Source organism: Poromitra crassiceps (assembly GCF_964638095.1).
Source record: "Poromitra crassiceps genome assembly, chromosome: 23".
NCBI lineage: Eukaryota > Metazoa > Chordata > Actinopteri > Beryciformes > Melamphaidae > Poromitra > Poromitra crassiceps.
Genome location: NC_139639.1, coordinates 5223643 through 5246835, shown reverse-complemented (window position 1 = coordinate 5246835; position 23193 = coordinate 5223643). Strand labels below are relative to the sequence as shown.

The 23193-nt window shown below is 46.0% G+C and overlaps 1 protein-coding gene and 1 pseudogene across 2 annotated transcripts in view; one reads left to right on the top strand and one right to left on the bottom strand.

Annotated features, from left to right (window-relative positions):
• The window catches only part of LOC310797389 (oxysterol-binding protein-related protein 1-like), a gene marked incomplete at both ends in the record, with an annotated part of 33563 nt that extends 26493 nt beyond the window's left edge, over nucleotides 1-7070 (bottom strand). The window contains 14 exons of the mRNA XM_083659757.1: nucleotides 57-163; nucleotides 770-848; nucleotides 1003-1128; nucleotides 1238-1339; nucleotides 3740-3803; nucleotides 4363-4436; nucleotides 4540-4584; nucleotides 4710-4777; nucleotides 4988-5132; nucleotides 5897-5982; nucleotides 6091-6202; nucleotides 6606-6680; nucleotides 6782-6867; nucleotides 6944-7070. Coding sequence (XP_083515883.1) covers nucleotides 57-163; nucleotides 770-848; nucleotides 1003-1128; nucleotides 1238-1339; nucleotides 3740-3803; nucleotides 4363-4436; nucleotides 4540-4584; nucleotides 4710-4777; nucleotides 4988-5132; nucleotides 5897-5982; nucleotides 6091-6202; nucleotides 6606-6680; nucleotides 6782-6867; nucleotides 6944-7070 — 1296 coding nt within the window. The remainder of the gene's footprint in view (nucleotides 1-56; nucleotides 164-769; nucleotides 849-1002; nucleotides 1129-1237; nucleotides 1340-3739; nucleotides 3804-4362; nucleotides 4437-4539; nucleotides 4585-4709; nucleotides 4778-4987; nucleotides 5133-5896; nucleotides 5983-6090; nucleotides 6203-6605; nucleotides 6681-6781; nucleotides 6868-6943) is intronic.
• A 2865-nt stretch (nucleotides 7071-9935) lies between these two features.
• On the top strand, nucleotides 9936-14769 carry LOC310797388 (histamine H3 receptor pseudogene; annotated as a pseudogene). Its single transcript has 3 exons — nucleotides 9936-9939; nucleotides 14207-14403; nucleotides 14450-14769. The product of its transcript is annotated as a histamine H3 receptor pseudogene (transcript).
• Nucleotides 14770-23193: the final 8424 nt, after the last annotated feature.

The window sequence follows — 23193 nt, the reverse complement described above, 5'->3', positions numbered from 1 at the left end:
TCTAATAAAAGAGACACCAAAAAGCAACAACAACAAGTGTGAAGATGTGACTCTACCTCCTCTTGTTTGGACAGCAGTCCCAGGCACAGCTGGAGACCAGCACATGTTTCACCGGAGAGCTCACTGGTCTCCTTAGCTTTCAGGAGAAGAGGGGCAGCCAACGCTAAGAAAGACAACAACAACAGAAATCTGTCATCAGGGCAGATATACACTACCACAAAATTCCAACTGACAAGATTTGCAATAGTTCTGAAAGAATGGAAGTCCCCCTCTTCACCTTCTCTCCAACTGTGGTTGACGGACATGATCTCTGTTGTAAGGATGGAGAGGCTCAGATCGTTGAGAACCAACTCACTTAAGAAAGTCGAGAACTATTTGGGACCCGTTTCTAGCCTACCTCCACGAGGTTAGGGGCGGTGGGTGACTTCTGTTGGACGCCGTGGGACCCCATGCGCGACATCTCTTACAAGTATGAGCACCTTATATGGATGGTAGTGCTATACATTATGATAACTGTTGATATATATACATGTATTTTTTTTGTTTTTTGTTTTCCATTACCATGTCTGAGCTTGTTCATTTTTGTTGATATATATTGTTAAAATTGAAAATAAAATATTAAAAAAAAAAAGATTTGCAATAGTAAAAAAGAAGCCACCCAAAAAAGGTCAAACAAAAAACTCTGGGACATTGTGAATTAGCGACAGTAGGACGGGGATGATATGACTTTCATCAAGTGAAAAGATGGTTGATAAAGTCCAAGACTCACCATAATTCTCCTCATTCTTCACCATGGAGAGAAATATACACACTTCACCCTCCAATTTCTGCTGACAGGCATCAGCTTCCTGGAAGAGTAAAGGCAGACATTCAGTGCAAAGCAGCTCAACAGACCACAGAAATGACTTCTATAAAATAGAAAAAAGGCACAACTGACATGCGAGATGTGAATGTGACTCCATTGCACTATGCTTTTTCCTAAGCTCTGGAGCTCAGGTTTACCTGGAGAGCTTGTGTCAGGTTCCCCATCGCCATAGTCCCATCGCCCTCTTCATGATCCATCATCTGCTCCTGGGTACAGTGGCGGGTGCTATAGGCTGAATGCTCTTCCAAAGCATCCAGCCATCTCTAAATGGACAGACACCACTCACGTCAACATCAGTGTGTCCCACCCACCCAGAGACACCCACACAAATCAGTCAACTTATACGGGGGTATGAGGTGAATCTCAACTCACTTTTCTTGTTGCCACTGAATTCGTCTTTGAGGAGACCTTAAAATACTGGACAGTGTCATCAAAGCACCTGAGCGTGAAGAAGCAATTATCCCATGGTTTGACCTGGAAGTACACAGACAAAATGACTTATAGACCGTCGTTATGGCTACAGCACTAGATGTCAAAAACTATTTAAGCAATATCACACGAGAGGGAGTGCATTGTTGGCTAATATTGGCACTGCTGTGATTCGGTCGCAGGCACGAGGCCGCAGGCCGAGTGCCGTAGATAATCACAGCAGTGCCAATATTAGACAACAATGCACGACCTCGAGTGTGATATTGCTTTTATACAACAGTTCTATTAACACATTGAGTGCCAGCGACGCCATATGGCGTCATTAGAAATTTACCGTAGAGTGCCAGCGACGCCAAATGGCGTCAATAACTCGAAATTGTTTTTTTGACAGGGGGGGGTCGATCTCAGCTTCTTACATCGCCTCTTACAATATGAGAGCTATTGAATGTGTCTAACCTATTTTACAGAACCCTTAGGTGGCGACAGCGCACTCCAGATGAGAGAAAGTATAGTTAAACACACAGAAGAAGTCGTTGTGGAAAAGGAAATCGCATCGCATCCGTCCGTATGCAGCTGCTTCATTGAAGCATAACGTAGCTGTGCCCCTGCAGCAGCCAATCTGCTGTCACAATTGAGCACCTCGTGTCCGCTGCAACAGCCCATTCGCATGATCAGCCGTGGAGTTCTCAACTGGAAGCTGGTGACATACACGCGGCTGTAAAAAAGCTGCATCTAGCGGACTTTTCACTGCTGAGCACACGCAGAGCAAACGCACTCACAGCAGAGCAGAGCAGAGCAGAGAGCTACTCCTCCCACAACGGGGGGGGGGGGGGGGGGGGGGGGGGGGGGAGGTGGGGCACGCAGGACACTACAGCATACAACAGACCCAGGCAGCTGCAGCATTACATCAGAAAATATTAGCAATAAGTCAATGATGTGCTTGAAATGCTTCCTTTCACAAAAGGGTCATTATCTCAGCTCGTAGAAAAAAAGGGCTGTTTTTGGTCTAATCAAGCTATCTTCTCCGGCTCATAACTAAAGAACGGAAAATGGGATCAATAAACTTTTTTTTGCAGGTGATAGAAGAGAGTCTCATCGTTATTTGTGCGTGTTCAGTGTTTACATAGTAATTATTAAAGAAATTATATGACTGTTTTAAAATGCATTTGCGTTATATGTGGCACAGTACAGCACCTTTTGCCCAAGGGCCGTGGCACTCAAAGTGTTAAACAAAGCTGATTAAAAAAATGACAAAAAGCTGAGAAAATAGATGATTTCTGTATTTATTCCTCCGCCAACAAAAATAGTCCCCCCAGCTTTCCCTTTGCAGAAAATGTAGCCTAATCAGCCTAATTAACTGCAGGCTGTCTACTTTACTACTGTCTACTCTACAGCTGTGAAGCATTTTGTTGATTAGAGCAGCTGTGAAGCGGAGTGATCTACACACAGTGAAGCGCCAGTGCATTATCATGAAATATAGGCACTCGTAGGATCCCTCTTGTCCAATCAAATTGCTCGGCCGGAACTACCTGTTGTATAAGTAAGGGATAATGTATACTGAGCCGGTGATTACTGTGGAAATAATGACCGACAGGTGAATGATTTAGCCCGACGCGCAGCGGAGGGCTTAATATTCACCTGAAGGTCATTATTTCCAGTAATCACCGGCTCAGTATACATTATCCCGCTTAGAACACGGCCTACAACTAAATCATTCAATAATCTGACAAAAATAATTATTCAAATAGATTTTTTAATAGCGTTTTCAACACAAAGCGGTTTCATTCGTAATTGGCACACAAGACACCACAGCTGCAACTGGTTGGCCTAATTAGTAGCGTCTGCGGACAAAATGCTCTTATCAACTGATTAATCCAGGTGTGGCAGAGCAGCGGTCGGTTGTCGAGAAATAATGACCGGTGAATATTGTTGATTGACCAATCAGAATCGAGTATTCGAGAGAGCCGTGTTCTAACGTGTTATAGAGAGGCAAAGTGAACGTCACTTCCTGCTTCAGCACTGTACCAGAGATTTTCTTCTGCAATTCATTTTCCCATAGACATTTCGTAAAATGCTTATAAAAATAGGTTTACTTGGTCAAACCAAACGGTTCAGCTATGTTTAGAATCGGGAGAGACCATAGAACATTTCACTCAGACCAAAACTTAAATATTTTCTTTAAACCGGCATTTTTTTTTAACATTTTGGTCCGAGTGAAATGTTACGCGATCTCTCCCGTTTCTAAATATATCTGTACCGTTTGGTTTGAACAAGTAAAACTATTTTTATAAGCATTTTACGAAATGTCTATGGGAAAATAAATGGCGGATGAAAATCTCTGAAGCAGGAAGTGACGTTCCCCTTTGGCTCTCTATAGAATGTGATCACGACTCCCAGCGTTTGAAGACCGGACATCCTTGTAGGGTAGTTCAAAGGTCAACGTACCAAACAGTAGGCTTGTGTGAGAGTCTTGCTGCCCTGCTTTCTGACACCTGCCAGCGCATCAGCTCTGGAAAAACAGATGAAAAAGCACTAAAACAGGCATACAGACATATTTTAACGTAACACCAGAGCCCAGATACATCCTGTACAAAACAAGGCACTAGTGCAGTCATCTACCCGCGGAGGTAGCCATTGTTCAAGTTCCACTTTTGTTATCTCTCGCTTGTCGAACTGTGGCTGCACTGTGGCTCTATCTCTATGGCTGCACTGTGGCTCTATCTCTGTGGCTCTATCTCTGTGGCTGCACTGTGGCTCTATCTCTGTGGCTGCACTGTGGCTCTATCTCTATGGCTGCACTGTGGCTCTATCTCTATGGCTGCACTGTGGCTCTATCTCCGAGAAGAATTGTTTGGAGAAACCGAGAGTTGTTGAAGGTTACAGGGAATAGTCTGGAAGTTCCTTTGATGAGAGAACAAGTTACTACTTAAAGAAAGAGCTATGCACAGCAAGAACGCAGGGGATACACAAATAACTTCTACATCGACTTCCACTTTGCATATGTACAGTATGCTCATACTAAGCATTTATTTGGTTTACTTTAAGTAAGTTTAGTAAAGATATCTCACTGTCTGTGGTACCAGGATATATTTCCATCCTCGATGACCACCCAGTGGGACCGCCATCCAAGAAAGCGTGAGCTCTGTCAGAGGAAGATGGAGTCAACAACACATATTTGTAAAAAAGAAGAAGCTGTCAGTTGAATATATTGTAACCAGTGTAGTACATTAATATATCACATGTACCTTCCAAAGAAGGCCTTCAAACCTCTGCACCCCATTGCTCAAATCCTTTTGGGAAAAACACCATAGTTGTCAGACTTCTCCAACACTTCTCACACAGTCCCCCCTCCATGATTTGACAATGTGTGATTTAGCACCCCCGTCCCTCAAAGATGGAACAACCCGCCCCTCACCTTGTCACGATAGGCTGCCAGAATCTGTCTCAGCTCATCACTACGGGCGAGGTCAAACGCCGTCTGGTCTGCAACAGAACCAGCCGCACAATAACTCATCATCCGCTAACCAGACAAATAAGATAACATAACAGAGGATGTGTACTGTACCACGTGCAGGTTCACATAACTGCTTTGAAAACAATGATCCTACACATGAGCTGCACTAATGTAGACAAAGCATCATCAGGCGTAATAATCAAGAGGTGGATGACATCTGATAAAAGCTGGAAAGTTACCGTTCATGTTCTTGATGCTGGGACTGGCTCCAGACTTGAGCAGCTTCAGCACGCACCGCTTCTGCCCCCTGTAGGCTGCACAGTGTAAGGGCGTATTCCCCACCAAATCCCTGCAGTGGATATCTGGAGGCTCGGTTTTGCTGAGCTGAATAATTGAAAATCAGAGTCGACAAGTTAGCGAGGCAGAAGAGCTCGACATTTACTGATGTTTCACATCTACAGATGGACCTGGAGAACATATCGATATTAAATTGATATTGTGACATGAGACTAGATATCACCTTACATTTTTATTGTAATATGGCATAAGTGCTGTCTTTTCCTGGTTTTAAAGGCATTTTCTGAACTTACCAGGATGTTCTAGCTGTTCTATTATTTGCCTTTACCCACTTAGTCATTATATCCACATGACTGATTTGAGTATTTATCAGAAATGTCATTGTGTAAATATTTTGTGAAAGCACCAAGTCAGGAAGGAAACCCTGTCTTTACATTTTATTTTATTAAAACAAAGTCTTGTTTTAATAATAAAAAAAAAAAGTGCTTGGAGGGGAAATTGGGTACAGCTGAACATTTAGCCCACTTTGTAGAAAACACCAATATCGTGTATCGCCATTCAGACTAAAAATAGTGAGATATGATTTTTGGTCCATATTGCCCAGCCATATTTACAGGAAACACATCTGGCAAACATCCAAACTGACACCATTTAGAAGATTGAGAGCGTGTCCTCAGATGCCTGGAACTACTAGGTGACATCTTCAGCAAGCAGGGGAAACAGGAGAAAGTGTTGATGTGAGGTTCTGCTGTACTGTACAGTATGTGCTCAATGGAGAATATTCCCATCTTAATGAAAGGCAGCGTCTATATTTTACCACCAAGCGGTTGAACAGAGGGTCAGATGCTCACCAGCTTAGACAGGATGGACAAGTCTCCCTCTCTGGCTGCTTCCAGAAGCTTCTCCTCACGCCTCCGCTCCTCTCTTCTCTCTGCAGCTGCACAAACCAAGCAGTGTTTTAAGAACCAGGCCAGCTCACCTACGGTAATGAGAGACCATCAGTCATTGCTTTTTTTAGCCCCCCTTCATCATCATCATTTCATACCCTCCAGCATGGTGATGATTTCGTCATCCTCCGTGACGTCTTTGGGGATTTGGGCCGTTCCGTTGATGATGTTGGCACAGGCATCGTACCGCAGCAGCAGCAGAACCACCTCCTATAGAGTCCAATGTCAATAAGTTGATTGTTTACTGAAAAGGACGAGAAGCTGTCCATCACACCTCCGCCAGAGTGATTCTCAAACTTTTTTCACATCAAAATGACAAGTTAAAACCAAGGACCCGCATTTGATAAGATCTTGTCCCAAGGTCCCCCGTGCGGTGAGATTGCTTTAGATGTTTTATTACAGAAGGTGTATAAAGCCCATGAGCAAAAGAGTCATACAACATTATAGTGAATAGCCCCCATAGACCCCCCTGGGGGTCCTTGGGGGCCCCACTTTTGAGAACCTCCGACTTGTTCATTTTTGGCATCTCTCAAAAGCCTCAATAGGAATAGTGACAATGCAGACTGCACCTCTCATTACAATAGCTACAGAAGCTGACAGGGATGTTCCTCACCTTTCTTCCAGTGTAGGCCGCTTTGTGCAGAGGCGTGTCACCCATGGTATTCTGCAAATTCACATCTGCTCCAGCCTGTAAATACATTGACAAAACATGACTTCCAGCACAACATACATTATGCACCAGTTCAATACAGAGTCAATTCAGATGTATACAATCTGTCATCTTCTCACCTTGAGTAGTTCCTCCACAACATCCTTGTGTCCAAAATAACAGGCCAGGTGGAGGGGCGTCCATCCTGTACTGGCTTTGCTCCTAGCTACAGTGACAGCAGGGTGACGTCATGCTAGCCAGGTAAATAGCACTGGTTTATTTTTGGGGTTAATTTCACTTACATCTGCAGTTGATGTTGAAGCGAAAGTTGCTTTCGTCGACCCTGTGCTCCAGCAGCTTCTGAATATGGCAAGATTTGCCTTCTTTGGCATAGAGGAGTAGCTGCTCCTCAAGTTTGCCTGGATCCATCACCACTTTTAACGTGATCCTACTGTGCGCCCATTCAACTCCTTAATGAGGGTCAAGTGGACGTTAAAGTTAGCGTAAACTAACTACACAGCGCGACAAATAACATTATGCAGATGGTAAAATAGTGGGCGGGGGCATTGGAAAGCAGAGTATAATCGCTGCTTCGCGGCCACATGGAGCAAAATTATACATTATGCTACCGGTACATTACCATTAGGCGAATGCATTTTACTATATGGGGGCTAATAATCTCGTCAATACAAATGAAACGGACGTACAGTTAGTTAGGCATTTTGAAATAAACTCACAACTTGTGTTGGCTGAGTTGTTATGGCACAACAGTCTCAGAGACTCCACACGTGAAATCTGATCATGTCAATCAGCTGACAGCTGCTTGGGTGATCATGTGACCTGTCTGTTATCACAGTGGGCCTCCTCCTTGGGTGTTGGACGGATCCACGGGAGGTCGCTCAGAAGGGGCGGAGCTTCAGCACAGAGGGGGCGGAGCATTCTGATTTTAAAATTCACAACGGCAAAATTAAATATCTGATTATCCTATCGTCCTAATTTGCCAGTTTCAGCACCAATGGACACGTCACACGCGCTATGTGCAACGATTGATGAGGTTCAGCACCACGGGGGATAGATAGCATATCAGCTGAAACCACCACACCAACCAACACAGCAATACAGCACCGTGGACAGTGTCAGTGACAGTGCGTTTTTGCCAGAGCTTCAGCCTTCTTCTTCTTCTTCTTCTTCTTCTTCTTCTAATGGAGCCCGCAGTCCTTGGTCTTGTCTCAGACTCAGCATGTGTCTCAGACGGCCTACCAGATCACTTGAGCAACCATTTCACTCTCAGCGGTTTCCACTGGCATTAACCCAGTATGACCTGACCCTTTATAAGACAAAAAAGGGGGGTGGAGGAAAAATGAAATTAAAAAAGCAATAGACCAGCTGAATTTTCTACTGGAAATATAATGTGGAGCCAACTATAGGCCTATCCAGTTGGATTTCCCTACTGGTCTTCACCAGTTGTGAACCCCTGACCTAACTCGCTGCAGTCCAATTCCTCTCCTGTCCACTAGATGGAAGTGTTTGCTGCCCGCTGCTGAGTGCTGTCTGCACATGCAGGCTAGAGCAGCAACTGTTTGAATTGTCCAGGCTTCTATACTAGGACTGACAGTGACAACTGACAATATTTGGTTGGATTTATTTATTTATTTTGGAGAATGAAGATCATCTCTCACGTAGCATTATCCTGTGTGTGTGGCTATGAAGGGCTGAAGAAGTACCACAAGCAATTAGCTCCCCTGAGATATGTGACCTTCTCACAAAGAGGTTGACGAGAGGTCATCCATGATGGAGGAGCAGTGACAGAGAAATCCACGGCTTCCAAGTCACTTTAGGCGCCTGTGAGAAAAGTCCAGGAACATTCATCACAGGTGACCAGTTCTCTCACCTCTTTAGATGACAAGACCAGTGCTCATATGGATCCATATGCTATCCAGATACAGACAAAACAAACCCCATAACAAATAGTATAGCTACAAATAAACAGCATGTGCAAATAAAATAGAAGTTGTAAAGCCACGTTATCATTACATATTACAACAGCAGCGATACCCTGTTGCAAAAAAGAAAAGAAAAAATCGTTGTTGATATATAGAAGCATCACCACCCATAGGAAAAACTCCTTCCATCAAGAGAGAAATGCATCATGGGATGAAGATGTTCTTCCAAAGTCATAATTTGCTTCACACTCTGATTATTGTATTGATTTCATTCCAGTAAAATGCTCCCTACGCCACTCCAGAACCTCAAGAAACCTTCTCTGTATTATTTGTGAACATATAAAATCAGTCATCATGATCAGTGTCACACAACATATGAATCAGTCATCATGATCAGTGTCACACAACATATGAATCAGTCATCATGATCAGTGTCACACAACAGTTGGGAAGTGATAGAAACACCAACGCTGCAGACATGAATCAAAAGCATATTCATCAAATCAGGTCTGGCGAGGGAAAGAAGCGCACACTGCACTAGTTCCTGCTAATTAGCACGGCAATTATTGTAAGCTGTCACAGTTCTTAAGCGACAGGGTGGACTGTGTGCGCTCCAGAGCGTAATCCCCCACAAATGACAAGATAATGGAGGCAAAGAGAGGCCACTGCTTCAAAGGGAGCCAGGAGATAGAATCCCCAACAGGGACATTTTAGGGACAGGCAGAGAGAGGAGAGAGAGACAGCGAGAGAGGGAAAGGTAGGGGAAGAAGTATCATGTATTCCCTTTATAGAGCAGTCTGAATAGGAGAGGCTTCTTGGGCTATAGGTGATTGGAGGAACAAGGTTTGTAAAGTTGTTCTGCACTTAATACCACAAGATGTTTTGCTTAGATGTATAAAACTATTTTGAAGACAACACCTGTCCCCCCCTCCACCTCTGAACAACAAATCCCACTCACTGTAAGATTGAACTTTATGTATTTTGTGATGCTGGTACAGTATGAGCTCCATGATGCTTCACATAGTAGACCTGCATAGATGTTGCAGAGCCACACGCCTGTCTGTCTCCTGCTCTCATCCCTGTTCTTCTCACCCTGAACCCATGTGTGGTGGCCTACAAACCACACTGTAAAAGCCTGTTGTGAATATGAGTCACATCAGGCTGTACTGCTTCTTCCTAGTATCTTAGTTCTTGAAAATTCGTGATTCATGATTCATGATTGCTGAATGCCTCACCCTGGCTAAAATTGAATTTGGGGGCATGAAGCTTGAGGATAATTGGCAGACAGCACTGTGTAAAAAAACAGTCTGTTGACACTATATTGAATTGTGCTGCGAATACATTTGGCATTATGGGTTAGTCAAGTCAAGTCAAGTTTATTTGTATAGCCCTAATTCACAAGCATGTGGTAGTGTTGACAGTTATGTTGTGTCCTGTCCTTGTACGTTGTTGTATGTATTCAGTATTTAATTGAAATTAACTTAAGTAATTTGCACTCTCATCCGCAATTATTGGCACACTTGAGGAAGTTGGGGAAAAAGAAGAAAAACATCAAACATAAAATAAATCTGTAAATGAATACTGTAACACAAATAATGAGTTGTTGTCTTTGCTCTGAAAATTTGTATTTTCTAACTTCTAACAATATTTGTTTTAGTCTTTTTTTTTAATAGATGGTAACTTCTATTGTGAAAATAATTGCCAAAATGATCACAGCAATTTGTTACAAAAATTATTAAAGTTAATCATCTATATTATAGATTATTATAGATTCTATAATTAAAGTCATAAGCTATCTCAGTAAACTCGTAGTTTATTTCTTGAAAATGTTCTTTACTGTCATAACTGTAATCTGGAATAATCAATTTCAATGTATTCTGTCTGGTGCATTGTGAATAGCATTGTTAAGTCCTGAAACAGTAAAACACCAGCCTGAAACCCCTGCTTTAATACTGCCTTGATGCTGGAAGATATGAGACTGTTTTGATATGATAACGATTTTCTCTGGTTATTCTTCTATTGACCTTTAGGGAGGAAACTGTAGGTAACAATCTCACTTTAACATAATGCCATAACCATTTTAGGCAGACTGGAGGCACGGTAAAAAAACACACACACACACACACACACACACACACACACACACACACACGCACGCACGCACGCACGCACGCACGCACGCATACACACACACACACACACACACACAGGGGTTTTTCAGGGGTGGGTATCCCAGGTCATTGCTAGGGGCAGTGCCATCACATTGTCTGTCTGCTAGGGGCGGTGCCATCTCACTGTCTGTCTGCTAGGGGCAGTGCCATCTAATTGTCTGTCTGCTAGGGGCAGTGCCATCTCATTGTCTGTCTGCTAGGGGCAGTGCCATCTCACTGTCTGTCTGCTAGGGGCAGTGCCATCTCATTGTCTGTCTGCTAGGGGCGGTACCATCTCATTGTATGTCTGCTAGGGGTGGTGCCATATCATTGTCTGTCTGCTGGGGGCAGTGCCAACGCATTGTCTGTCTGCTAGGGGCAGTGCCATATCATTGTCTGTCTGCTAGGGGCGGTGCCATCTCATTGTCTGTCTGCTAGGGGTGGTGCCATATCATTGTCTGTCTGCTGGGGGCAGTGCCATCGCATTGTCTGTCTGCTAGGGGCAGTGCCATATCATTGTCTGTCTGCTAGGGGCGGTGCCATCTCATTGTCTGTCTGCTAGGGGCAGTGCCATATCATTGTCTGTCTGCTAGGGGCAGTGCCATCTCATTGTCTGCCTGCTAGGGGCAGTGCCATCTCATTGTCTGCCTGCTAGGGGCAGTGCCATCTCATTGTCTGTCTGCTAGGGGCAGTGCCATCTCATTGTCCCAAACGTGCCCATCTGCAGAGGTTAATCAGTCCTGACCCATTCAGGCCCAGTGCCACCCCTAATTATAGCCTTCCCCCATGACCAAGACAGAAAAGTCACATTTCAACTTCAGGACAGACTGACCGAGTGCTGCTTTCCCAGTTGCTTTAATAGCATCCTCATTTTAAATGCCAAAGTCAGATATAATGCAAAGGGACAATTAATAGTCTAGAACACCTAATAACAACATTTTGTGATGCAGTTTCACTCTCTCTCTCTCTCTCTCTCTCTCTTTCTCTCTCTCTGATTTCCCCCGTTTTCTCCCAAATTGTACTTGGCCTATTCCCCCTGTTGTCCTGGTCGTTGCTCCACCCCCTCTGCCGATCTAGGGAGAGCTGTAGACTAGCACCTGCTTCTTCCAATACACATGTGCAGTTGCCAGCTACTTCTTTTCACCTGACAGCAAAGGAGTTTCCCTGACAAGACATACCGCGTGGGAGGATCATGCTATCCCCCCCCCCCAGTTCCCCTCCCCCGCCCCGAGCAGGTGTCCCATCTGACCAGAGGAGGCACTAGTGCAGCGACAAGGCCTCACACCCCCACCTGCTTCTCACCCGCGCAGACACAGCCAATTGTATCTCTAGGAACGTCTGACCAAGCCGGAAGTACCGCTGCCGGGAATTGAACCCGTGGGTCTCTGTGGTGGTAGGCGAGTTGCTTTCACTTCTACACCCAGAGGTCCTATAACATGACATTGCCAGATGGGGGCGGTATTGTTTGTTTTACAGTTTCACTCTTAATTACCAGTTCAACAGAATCGCATAATCCCAACAATTAGGCCTGCAGCCTGAATTACGTCAACCATAGAGCATCAGCATACTGCTTAACAAGTGTGCCGAAATCTGCAGTGTCAGTTTGATCAGCTCTGCCTGTGTTAGCTTAGCGCTCATCTACAAGCTAACAAAGATTTCCAACCTCTGCAGCTGCTCGCCTCACTGAACCTTCTTCTGTTGGTGTTTGTTGTTCAAAAGCCAGGTCACAGTGTCCTTATGTGTGTTAACTCCAAGGTGAGACGAGTCTCGGCATAGAGTGTTCTGTTTTTCTTCACAAGCAAACACTTAACATCAGAGCAATGGATACAAATAACATGAGAGAGAGAGAGAGAGAGAGAGAGAGAGAGAGAGACACACACACACACACACACACACACACACACACACACACACACACACACACACACACACACACACACACACACACACACACACACACACACACACAGAGACAGAGAGAGAGAGAGAGAGAGAGAGAGAGAGACATAGAGAGAGAGAGACATAGAGAGAGAGAGAGAGAGAGAGAGAGAGAGAGAGAGAGACATATATATATATATACATGTATATATATATAGAGAGAGAGAGAGAGAGGCATAGAGAGAGAGAGAGAGAGAGAGAGACATAGAGAGAGAGAGAGAGAGAGAGAGAGAGAGAGAGAGATAGAGAGAGAGAGAGAGAGAGAGAGAGAGAGAGAGAGATACATATATATATATAGAGAGAGAGAGAGAGCGAGAGAGAGAGAGAGAGAGAGAGAGAGAGAGAGAGAGAGAGAGAGAGAGAGACTTCTTTAATTAGGTAGCTTTGATGGTAGAGATCCTCCTCCGTGCCGTGGTGGTCCCTCCAACCTGGAGAGATCAATCATAGCCTGAACAGGCCACCGGCAGCCAAGTAGCATTTAGCTAAAAGCATTTCTCTCTGAACACTGAAAGAGAAGCGCGGCCAACAGTCTGAGAAGACAGCTCATCTTTGGAAATAGAAGAATGGATGAGATTAGGTGCATATTATTGGCAGTAAAACGGGACGACAGCACATAACAAAGCTAACTACACAGTGTTAGAAGAGAAGGCTTCAGATCATTGCATTAGGTTTGATTTTAAGGATGTGCTGATTCTCAACCTATGTCTGCGAATGACATAGGCCTACATGATCAACTCACATGATGAGGAGAAACCTAACCAACAGACTTTCTATGTACTGAACTGAACTGTATTTTATAGTATTAATAAAGAAATGTAAATTCAGATTGGCTTAATCTACAATATAAGGACAACTGCTCTGTTTTTATTGCCTGGTACCTCATTAAGCCTCTGTCATTCAGCCAAAGTCTTTCTTGTTTGTTTTAGCCTGAGCATACATTTTTCTTTTGTGTGTGAGTACATTGAGAGTTAAGCCAACCGGAGCCAATTTCCTTGTACATACTTGGCCAATAACGCTGATTGTGATTCTTCAGAACAGAGGCATATATACTGTATCCAGGTTTGAACTAAGCTGCCTGCTGGACAGTGTTGTGGACAGTCAGGTACTTCATTGACTTCCCACTCAATAGCACCCTTAACTGCACTTCAATAGCACACTGTTAGCGTTTCCGAGACACAGGGGGTTCACAAATTCAGAGATTTTGCAAACATATGATGACATATCTAGTGTGCATAGAAGAATATTATATAGGCTATTTTGAAATGGTTTATAATGCTAATAATTTGATGGTATCACTGTTCTCATTCCCAAGTATTCGAATTCTTGGACAGCACTTGGGCAGCATTTGACTACTTGGGAATGAGAAACCTGTTTTCTCCCCAATTCTACTTGGCCAATTCTCGGTCGTTACTCCACCCCCTCTGGTAGACTAGCACATGCTTCCTCCGATACATGTGCAGTCAGCAGCCGATTCTGTTCACCTGGCAGGACGTGGTGCATGGGAGGATCACGCAGCCTCGTGCCAAAGGTTGAGTGCTTCACACTTGGTATTTCCTGTTGGGTGCCTCCATGCTGGAGTTCTTCTATCCTTTCATCTCCTTGGCTTTCTTCAACGTCAGCATAGGCAGGAGGAGACTCCAGCAGGGAGGCCCAACCCCGTGCACCTTCAAACTGCGCCTCTGCCCAGGGCCCAGGGGAAAGGCAGCGCAGCCCCCTTTCCCACCACTGGGGGTCGGGGATGAAGCTGGCTGAAAAAAGGCTATATCCACTCCCCCAGGCCTCCTCTTCCTGTCTGGGCAAACTAGATGCCTCCTCAACCAACTGGGCTGCTCAGCCTAGCCGTCTGTCCAGGGATGAGAAATGTGCAAAGTCCCTGGCCATCATAGTGTGTGTTTTTGCCATCTGCTGGGCGCCATACACCCTACTGATGATCATCCGCACTGCCTGCAGAGGGCGGTGCGTCCAGCACCACTGGTACGAGGTCACCTTCTGGCTCCTGTGGCTCAACTCGGCTATTAACCCCTTCCTGTATCGTCATTGCCACAGTATAGCTTCCGCAGGGCCTTTAGCAGCATGCTGTGCCCCAAGCGACATTAGCTCCGCAGCTGACTTTCATGCTGGCCAGTGACAAGCTGGTGACCGTGGGAGGGGATATAGACAATTTGCAAAGACTATCATGGATGGAATTGTTCATAATTTAATGCTCCACAGTCATCAGCTGGAGCTAGACTGTGCACTACAGTTTGTCATATTCCATAATTAGTATATCAATTGTGCATTTGAATGTTTGGATGTATCAGGTACTGTGTAAAGTCATTTAATTCCAAGTGTCCACATGTGACGTGTGTGCTAAACGGTCATCATCAGAAAGGATAATTAAAGCATGTCCAAAATAATAATAAATCAATAAATAAACAAACAAATAAATAAATATATCCAGCTAACATCTTAATATTGTAGTCTTCTCTCTCTCTCTCTCTCTCTCTCTCTCTCTCTCTCTCTCTCTCTCTCTCTCTCTCTCTCTCTCTCTCTCTCTTTTTACAATAGGAGCTTCACAGATATTATGTAGGTCACATACTGTATGAACTGGACAGCTTTACCAGAGCTGTGCCAGGTGTCTGGTGGGAGGGAAAAAAAGGTCAGAGAACAATCTCTTCAGGCCCATGGATAAGTACCATGCAGACACTGCAATAATTATGCCTGTCAGCAGGCCATATGTAGAAACATGGTCCAGATATGTAATTTCACTGTCAATCAGTTAGCTTAGCTATGCTGTAGGGCTACTGTAGAAAAGCAAACAAAACGAGCATTCATCTTTTTCTTGAATAAATGCCACGCAGGCTACACATCCATTAACTGGTCATGTTGTGTCGTACCTTTTGTGAAGCAGCTATTATGTTAAAAGACATAAACTGACATCCTGCTCTACAGCTACAGTAAAAATAGATCACTATCACACTCTGCTGTCAGAAGGTTTTACAGTTTCAAACATACATTATGTAAAGTCCTGAAATGTGTGTTATCAAAGCCCATCTATGAATTTGCAACTATACTTACTAGTGCAGTGCCTGTTCCCCTCCCTCCCCTCCCCCCCATTCACACAGCATGCTCTCCCCCTCTTCACCCCATCCTCCCCCTGCTTGCACTGCTCCCCGCCAATTGGTCAAATTGCATGAAATTGGACACTGCACTTCCTCGGGTCCCCATCAGCGCACCCGCTAAGTTTGAAGGCGATCAGATGGTTCTCGAGATAAACCACTTTTTGTGTTGCCAGTAGATGGCGCTATAACTATGTGCATGTCTGAATTGCATGCAATTTGACACCACACTCTGTCGGGTTCCCAGCAGCGCACCTGCCAAGTTTAAAGTCGATCGGACAAACGGCTCTCAAAATAAATCGCTTTTTGTGTTGCCAGTAGGTGGCGCTATGCCATGCACGTGTCAGAAATGTGGCACTGCACTCCGTCATGGTCCCAGCAGTGCATTCCGCAAGTTTGAAGACGATTGGATGGAAAGTTCTCGTCATAAAGCGCTTTTTGTGTTGTCAGTAGGTGGCGTTATGACTATGCAGCGCGTGCACTTCATCATGTCCCCGTAAGCGCACTCCCTGAGTTTGAAGTCGAGCCGACGAACGGTTCTTGAGATATGACAGACATACTGTACATGCATACATATATAACATACGGTACATACATACATACATACATACAGACAGACAGACAGACATACAGACAGACAGACAGACAGACAGACAGACAGACAGACAGACAGACAGACACACAGACAGACAGACAGACAGACAGACAGACAGACAGAATGACCTTTATTTGATAGATGCAATACTTTCTGTTGTATTGTTTTTGTTTTAATTTTGGACACATTTTGGAAAAACAATTTGCTTTATGTAAGAGAGCAGTAACCTGTTCACAAACAATGCCAAACTCTCTCTCTCTCTCTCTCTCTCTCTCTCTCTCTCTCTCTCTCTCTCTCTCTCTCTCTCTCTCTCTCTGTCTCTCTCTCTCTCCCTCTCTTTAATTTTGATCAATCAGCTGCATGTATGTTTACTTGCCACTAGATGTCACCATTCACCTTGATAGCTTTCTGTGTTCACAGTGCTTTGAGCATGCAGCGAGTATTGGGTGAAGTCACTCCTCGAAATTGGCCTTGGTTTGCAGTAAATGTTGCCTGCATTGTTTGTATTGGGATTATCAATCCTATTCAAGCGATACAGTCATACAGCATACACGCTGCACCAAGAGCCTGACTGATCTGAGTCATAATAGATAACAAATATAGCCTCAGAATCATCAGCAGGCCTTGGATGCTGCTTTCTAGTGTCTTTTCACTGTTACAGTTTGTCACTTTTAATGGACAAAAATGTAAACAGTTATGTACTATGTTTTAGCCAGTACTTAAGTGCAGAACATAACAATATTCTGTAACTGTGAAACTGAAACTGAATTTGTCTATAGTGGCCCAGAAGAGAGGTATGATTGTGTTCTATATAAGTGAATAGAATTTAGCATTATCATTTTCGGAAAAAAATGAATGGATTTCCCTAAAGACCTGAGGACCTATGCACAATAAAATAAATAAATAAATCATATGTAATATATAATTCAGCTCTCGACTGCAAATGACAGCAATTTGCCCTGTAGTTATTGTTTACCTGATGACTAATTGGGTCACCGATTTGGAAAACGCTTCTGGATCAAGTGGTACTTACGCCTTTTGCACATTTTGCACGATGTGCAGAGGAAATACTGCGATCGTGCAACTCCATTTTCACAGCGTGCCGATCCACAGCCTAGCTAGCTAGCTAGCTTTGTTTTGATAGATTAAACGAGTTCTTTCCAGATGCAGACTTATTAGACCTGTAATTATGCCTTCATGCTAGATAGTGGGGCTACATTTTTGCAGGTGCCTGGGGTCCCACAGGGGACTTACATTGCTCAAATTGTTGCCGCTGCCCGTGTGTGCACATCTGGGCCCCTGGTCAGGTGTTGGGAATAAGGGCACAGCTGCGGGGGGAACAGGCCTGTGCTCTCCCCATCCCTCCCCCCCCCCCCCCCCCCCCCCCCCCCCCCCACCCCTCTCCTCTCCCCGGCCCTGTGGCTTGGTGAGCGGGGACAGAAGCCCCCCATTCCCCACCACCACCACCACCCACCCCTCTCCTCTCCCCGGCCCTGTGGCTTGGTGAGCGGGGACAGAAGACCCCCATTCCCCACCACCACCACCCACCCACCCCTCCTCTCCCCGGCCCTGTGGCTTGGTGAGCAGGGACAGAAGCCCCCCATTCCCCACCACCACCACCACCCACCCCTCTCCTCTCCCCGGCCCTGTGGCCTGGTGAGCGGGGACAGAAGCACACTTCTTCTGACCAGAGGGATGCAGACACATTTCCCTCGGGAGAGCTAGAGAACTGCATCCATCAGCAGAATGGCATGCCTGTGTTTACTCCCTGTGTCTCTAAATGCAACAGCAAAGGGCCCATCTCCACTGTAACGAACGCCTGCTCTGTCTGCACTTATATCAGGAGGAGCAGCAGCAGCAGCAGCTATCGATTCTGCTGATAGATTGAAACGTCGTGGCACGTGTGCCAAGCCAATATGGCTGCTGAATGCATTGGGACTCACGCCAGCTTAAATTGGCCTAGGAGGAGGGGTAGGTAGTAGCTGCACTATGGAAATAGAGATGAAATACCAGTGAGAGGTTATATTTGATGTACATAAAGTGTCTGTGTGTGTCTGTCTGTGTGTGTGCATGTCTCAAAGCGTTCTGTCTGTGTATGTGAATGTGTTTACGGGGGCGGGGTTTGGTTTGGATGTCTGTGACCTCAAGCAATGTGTCTGAAAGCTGTGACCTCAAATGAAGTGCACCTGTGCCCCTTAAGTTTATAGACCCCCATTAGCAGAGGCTCCACCAGTGATGAGAGGGGAGCGGGCCTATATAAACTTCCCCAGGAGAATCTTGCAATAGTTAAACTCTTAGAGGTTCCCCTTCAGCACTCAGCCCACAATGACCTCATGCTCAAATCTTCCAGTGGATAACACCTCCGGGTTGCACACAATGAGAGGCCTGGCTGGCAACACCAGTGGAATGTTTAGCCGGTGTCGTCTGTCTGTCTTTGGCATGAGAGGAATCACGCCTAAGTTCAAACACCAGGAACACCTTATGAGTGAAAACCAAACACACCCATCGTGGCATCCGAGAGGATAAATGCAAAAGTGAAAGAGCAAAGCACTCCGCTGTGCAAAAAGGGTGACCTCTTTTTAAGTTGTAGCATCACTTGCTGTAGCGTGCGTTTTTACCCCCCTGCCTGGGCTGTTCACTTTCTCAGCCGGGCTAAATGTAAACCACAGTTAATATTTAATGAGGGACATATTCAAAAAGGAAAACAAGGCTATTTTCTGCTTGATTTTTTTTTTTTTTTTGCCTTTTCCCTTCTTCCGTTTTCCCTGCGCCTTTTTTCCTGCAGTGTACTACTTCCTGACTGGAGATTAAATAATTCCATTGGAATCCTCTTAGATGGGGTTCCCAGCACTTGGCAATTAAACAATTACATTTAATCAGCATGGGGCGACGCTTCAAGTCACCCTCATTTCAGACGTTGATTAAAAGCAATTCTGCAGTGGTTATTGCCGTCGACTTTCGAAACTGCGGTTCACTTAAGTTTACCGCATCTGTGCGGGGTCAGGTTGGATAGCATTATGGCAGGTTCAGCGCTGATGGTGGAGAGCTGTAGCCTATCCGCCTCTGGTGGGCCGAGCAGTAACGACAGAACTCACGGCAGACCTTCTATTGTCCCCGCAGTCGCAGCTAGTTAGATTACTGCGAGACATTTTGACCCCACAGCAAAGAAGACTCGACGAACAATGGAAAGGGAGAGGGCCATTAAGTTATGCACGTGGGAGCCACACATGCTGTGCGTAGCGCGCGCGTACGTGTGTGTGCCTTTTGTGTGTGTACATTGCGCGCGTTTGCAGTGTACACAGACGTCTCTTTTTTGCATCTGCGTATAAGTGTATTTGGCTTGAATGAAATGCACCTTGACATACAATTTCATCATGCCATGCAATAACATCTCCCTGCATAATGGAAAACAAGCGGGGGGAGAGAGGGGTGAGGGAGGGGTGAGGGAGGGGTGAGGGAGGGGTGGGGGGAGGAGAGAGGCATGGGGGGGGGGGGAGGTGGCTCTTGTGTGAACCGTGTTTGACGTTCTGCTTGAGTGAACGAGTGCTACGTGGTCGTGGCGTCGAGCGAGAGGAGAGCGCTCCACTGTCTGTCTCCCCTCTGCAGCACAGACGTAGAGCGAGAGGAGAGCGCTCCACTGTCTGTCTCCCCTCTGCAGCACAGACGTAGAGCGCTCCACTGTCTGTCTCCCCTCTGCAGCACAGACGTAGAGCGAGAGGAGAGCGCTCCACTGTCTGTCTCCCCTCTGCAGCACAGACGTAGAGCGAGAGGAGAGCGCTCCACTGTCTGTCTCCCCTCTGCAGCACAGACGTAGAGCGAGAGGAGAGCGCTCCACTGTCTGTCTCCCCTCTGCAGCACAGAGAGCGCTCCACTGTCTGTCTCCCCTCTGCAGCACAGACGTAGAGTGAGAGGAGAGCGCTCCACTGTCTGTCTCCCCTCTGCAGCACAGACGTAGAGCGAGAGGAGAGCGCTCCACTGTCTGTCTCCCCTCTGCAGCACAGAGAGCGCTCCACTGTCTGTCTCCCCTCTGCAGCACAGACGTAGAGTGAGAGGAGAGCGCTCCACTGTCTGTCTCCCCTCTGCAGCACAGACGTAGAGCAGTCCACTATCTGTCTCCCCTCTGCAGCACAGACGTAGAGCGGTCCACTGTCTGTCTCCCCTCTGCAGCACAGACGTAGAGTGAGAGGAGAGCGCTCCACTGTTTGTCTCCGCTCTGCAGCACAGACGTAGAGTGAGAGGAGAGCGCTCCACTGTCTGTCTCCCCTCTGCAGCACAGACGTAGAGCGAGAGGAGAGCGCTCCACTGTCTGTCTCCCCTCTGCAGCACAGATGAGTTGTGATGGAGAACGGCCCCCTCCAGTGAAACCCAGGTGCCCCCGTTTCATAGGGCACCCCACTGATTCTGCAGCCCTCTTAATTAGCCGCTTCCGTCAGCTGGCACCCAGGCCTTCAAGCACTCCAGTCTCTGGCCTGGGTGTTGTTGAAGGAATTCAGTTCACTCCACATCATCAGCTTCTCTAAAAGCATGGGTAGCCTAGACACGGGCAAGGCTGAGCGAGGAGGAGGCATCTCGGTTTTTTAATGACGTAATGTAATGTAATAATGCCATTTCCTGGCATCTAGATCTGATTGGCAAAGACTGGCAAGATGAGAAAACACAGAGTTCTTGTCAGAATTCCTTAGTAGGGCTGCACAGTAATATGGTTTCAGCATCGTCATCGCAACGTGCTCGCGTATGCACAATTAGTCGCAGGATGTGTCGTGCCACCAGGGGGCGTAGAGGAGGAGGGTAAATGCAAGTAAACGCAAAGTCCATCCTCACCTCCTCCATCATCACCGTCGTCTGGTATGCTGCTGCGGCCCCGCAAGGACATCTCCGGATTGCAGCGCATCAGCATCCACCGAGCTGAAAAGGTGGTCGGGTATAGCCTGCCATCCATTCAGGACCTACACACTGCCAGGATGCTAAAGCGGCTATCAGCCTCTGCAATGAGATCCGAAAGCCCCCCAAAATCAGGACTTTTACTCTGATTTAAAGGTTTGTTAAAAGTAGCGTAATATGTTACCGTTACAGCTTTTGCTGCTGCGAACCGTCGTTGGGAAGCCTCTGGTGTTGTGCTAGTCTATTTGAGCTTAGCCTGGCTCGTAGCTAACAAGCTTTTACTAAGAGTCCAGATCAGCTCTGCAGTGGAGAACCAGCACTTTATTTTGGTACAGCGGTGAACATGATGCACAGCCTCTGTGACGTTCTAAGCTCTTTTCCCGCTAACTATGGTAACTTTACTCACTTAGCGCATCCTGCAACTCACTCTGGCTACGGCTAAAAACACACTCACTTCCTACTACTGTACGTCACCCACGCAGGTTACCCAACAGGCCGCCTTCTTAAAGGGGCAAGGCTCGATAGATCCATTCAAGTAATTTGGGTGAAAATGTCTGTATTTTTCATATCGCAATATAGAAACAAAATATATTGCAATGTCAGTCCCCCCCTACCCCAATATCGTGGCGCAGTCCTATTCCGTAGTTTTAATGAAGATGGCCAAGTACACAGAATTGGCCATGAGATTTAGGCAGAGGCTCAGCTGTACACACACTGTAACACGATGTAACAAGATGTAACACTGTAACAAGACATTGATGATTTTTTACACGATAAAGTCAAATATAGATAAAAGGTTTCACCAGGCCGGGAATGTAGCCTTTTTCTCAGTGCCGCGTATCATAGCAGCGCGGTAACAATAGTCTCTTCTAATGACATTCCCCCAGTAACTTCTCGCCTCTACGAGTCTCAGGGGGGAAGCGCTACAAAAAGTGATAATTACATGAAATATACATAGAGAATAAAGGGAGCATGTTTACATAACCAGGCCCATAAATATCTGACTGAGAAAACATTGTTCTCAGACTCCTTTTAAGCCCATCTCCCAGGGATGCCATTTTAATGACATGATGGTTTAAAGAGATGCTGCTCCATCTCGTTCCATATTTAATTAACTTTGGCTTTTCTGACGCAGAGGAAAAAAACAGAATAAAGAAACGCGTGATAGAGACAAACACGCGATAGCGAGGAGACAATAACAAATAGCTGGGAGAACAGAGAGGGAGGCAGGGGGAACATGAGCAGAGACCTTGTCATGCTTTTGTGAGCTGTTTACAATGCCAGAGATGCAAGGAGGAGAGGGCGGGGGGAGACAGACAGAAAGACATGAGGGAGGATGATGGTAAGGGGTGAGGAAAGAGAGAGAGAGAGACTGAACGGGAAGCACAGAATGTAAAGATAGAGGGATGAAATGAAGGAAAGGATGGGAGGAGGAGAGGAGATGATGATGAGAGAGAGAGAGAGAGAGAGAGAGAGAGAGTGTGTGGGGGGTAGTTGGAGAATGAGGCCCTCTATCTCCCGTGGGACTCCATTATGGAGCGTTTCCTAGTTCATCACCGATAAGCAAAAAGAGAGGAAAATAAATGACAAACTGGAATTAGGAGGAGACAGGGTGTTTAACTCACCCCCCCCTCCCACCAAAAAACAACAACAACAACAACAACAACAACAAAACAAAACAGAGCTTAAAAAAGGGGCCTGCCTACCAACATGAGGGTTGCAGGTTCGAGCCCCCGTGTTACCTGCAGCTTGGTCGGGCGTCCACAGGCACAATTGGCCGTGTCTGCGGCGGGTTGGGAAGCGTATTAAGGGTACGTGTCCTGGTCCCTGGTTGGTCGGGGCGCCTGTTCGGGGGGAGGGGAATTGGGGGATCCTCCCACATCCTGCCAGTGAAACGCCTCGCTGTCAGGTGAAAAGAAGCGGCTGGCGACTGCACGTGTATCAGAG